The following is a 1,455-nucleotide window of genomic DNA, read 5'->3' on the forward strand; positions in this document are numbered from 1 at the left end:
GAAGAGGAAGAGGAAGAGGAAGAGGAAGAGGAAGAGGAAGAGGAAGAGGAAGAGGAAGAGGAAGAGGAAGAGGAAGAGGAAGAGGAAGAGGAAGAGGAAGAGGAAGAGGAAGAGGAAGAGGAAGAGGAAGAGGAAGAGGAAGAGGAAGAGGAAGAGGAAGAGGAAGAGGAAGAGGAAGAGGAAGAGGAAGAGGAAGAGGAAGAGGAAGAGGAAGAGGAAGAGGAAGAGGAAGAGGAAGAGGAAGAGGAAGAGGAAGAGGAAGAGGAAGAGGAAGAGGAAGAGGAAGAGGAAGAGGAAGAGGAAGAGGAAGAGGAAGAGGAAGAGGAAGAGGAAGAGGAAGAGGAAGAGGAAGAGGAAGAGGAAGAGGAAGAGGAAGAGGAAGAGGAAGAGGAAGAGGAAGAGGAAGAGGAAGAGGAAGAGGAAGAGGAAGAGGAAGAGGAAGAGGAAGAGGAAGAGGAAGAGGAAGAGGAAGAGGAAGAGGAAGAGGAAGAGGAAGAGGAAGAGGAAGAGGAAGAGGAAGAGGAAGAGGAAGAGGAAGAGGAAGAGGAAGAGGAAGAGGAAGAGGAAGAGGAAGAGGAAGAGGAAGAGGAAGAGGAAGAGGAAGAGGAAGAGGAAGAGGAAGAGGAAGAGGAAGAGGAAGAGGAAGAGGAAGAGGAAGAGGAAGAGGAAGAGGAAGAGGAAGAGGAAGAGGAAGAGGAAGAGGAAGAGGAAGAGGAAGAGGAAGAGGAAGAGGAAGAGGAAGAGGAAGAGGAAGAGGAAGAGGAAGAGGAAGAGGAAGAGGAAGAGGAAGAGGAAGAGGAAGAGGAAGAGGAAGAGGAAGAGGAAGAGGAAGAGGAAGAGGAAGAGGAAGAGGAAGAGGAAGAGGAAGAGGAAGAGGAAGAGGAAGAGGAAGAGGAAGAGGAAGAGGAAGGAAAGGAAGAGGAAGAGGAAGAGGGTGGAGAGGGAGGAGAAGGAGAGAGAGGAGAAGAAGAGAGAGAGAGAGAGAGAGAGAGAGAGAGAGAGAGAGAGAGAGAGAGAGAGAGAGAGAGAGAGAGAGAGAGAGAGAGAGAGAGAGAGAGAGAGAGAGAGAGAACAGAGAGGAAAATAACTACCTATCAATCCCTATTTTACTCAATTTGCAAACTAACTTCATAAAATAAATATCATTTCTTCACACCTATGGATGAGATATTAAGGGGAGAGACAAAGAAGAAAAAAAAGAAAAGAAAAAAGGAAGAGAAGAAAAAAGAAAAAGAAAAAGAAAAACAAAAAAAAGAAAAATGGCCATCAGCAACACCGTGAGCTGCCGATATCTTCAGAGTACACGGTAGCTGTAGAAATCCATGAGGGTGCCACACAAGTTCATCCCGAAGGCCAGACTCAGCAGGAAGAAGACCACCAGGAGAGGTAATGCATACAAGAATACTCTTGGCTGTTTCAAAATGGGTAGTGCTGTAAAAGAAATGTATTTATGTA

At 46.5% G+C, this 1,455-nt stretch overlaps 1 protein-coding gene across 1 annotated transcript in view; it reads right to left on the reverse strand.

Annotated features, from left to right (window-relative positions):
- Positions 1 to 986: 986 nt before the first annotated feature.
- LOC125032777 (protein unc-50 homolog) overlaps positions 987 to 1,455 on the reverse strand; it is a 27,265-nt gene continuing 26,796 nt past the window's right edge. The window contains exon 8 of the mRNA XM_047624128.1: positions 987 to 1,431. Within this exon, the coding sequence (XP_047480084.1) occupies positions 1,295 to 1,431 (137 nt within the window). The 3' untranslated portion in view covers positions 987 to 1,294. The remainder of the gene's footprint in view (positions 1,432 to 1,455) is intronic.

Source organism: Penaeus chinensis, chromosome 15 (assembly GCF_019202785.1).
Source record: "Penaeus chinensis breed Huanghai No. 1 chromosome 15, ASM1920278v2, whole genome shotgun sequence".
NCBI classification, from domain to species: Eukaryota; Metazoa; Arthropoda; class Malacostraca; order Decapoda; family Penaeidae; genus Penaeus; species Penaeus chinensis.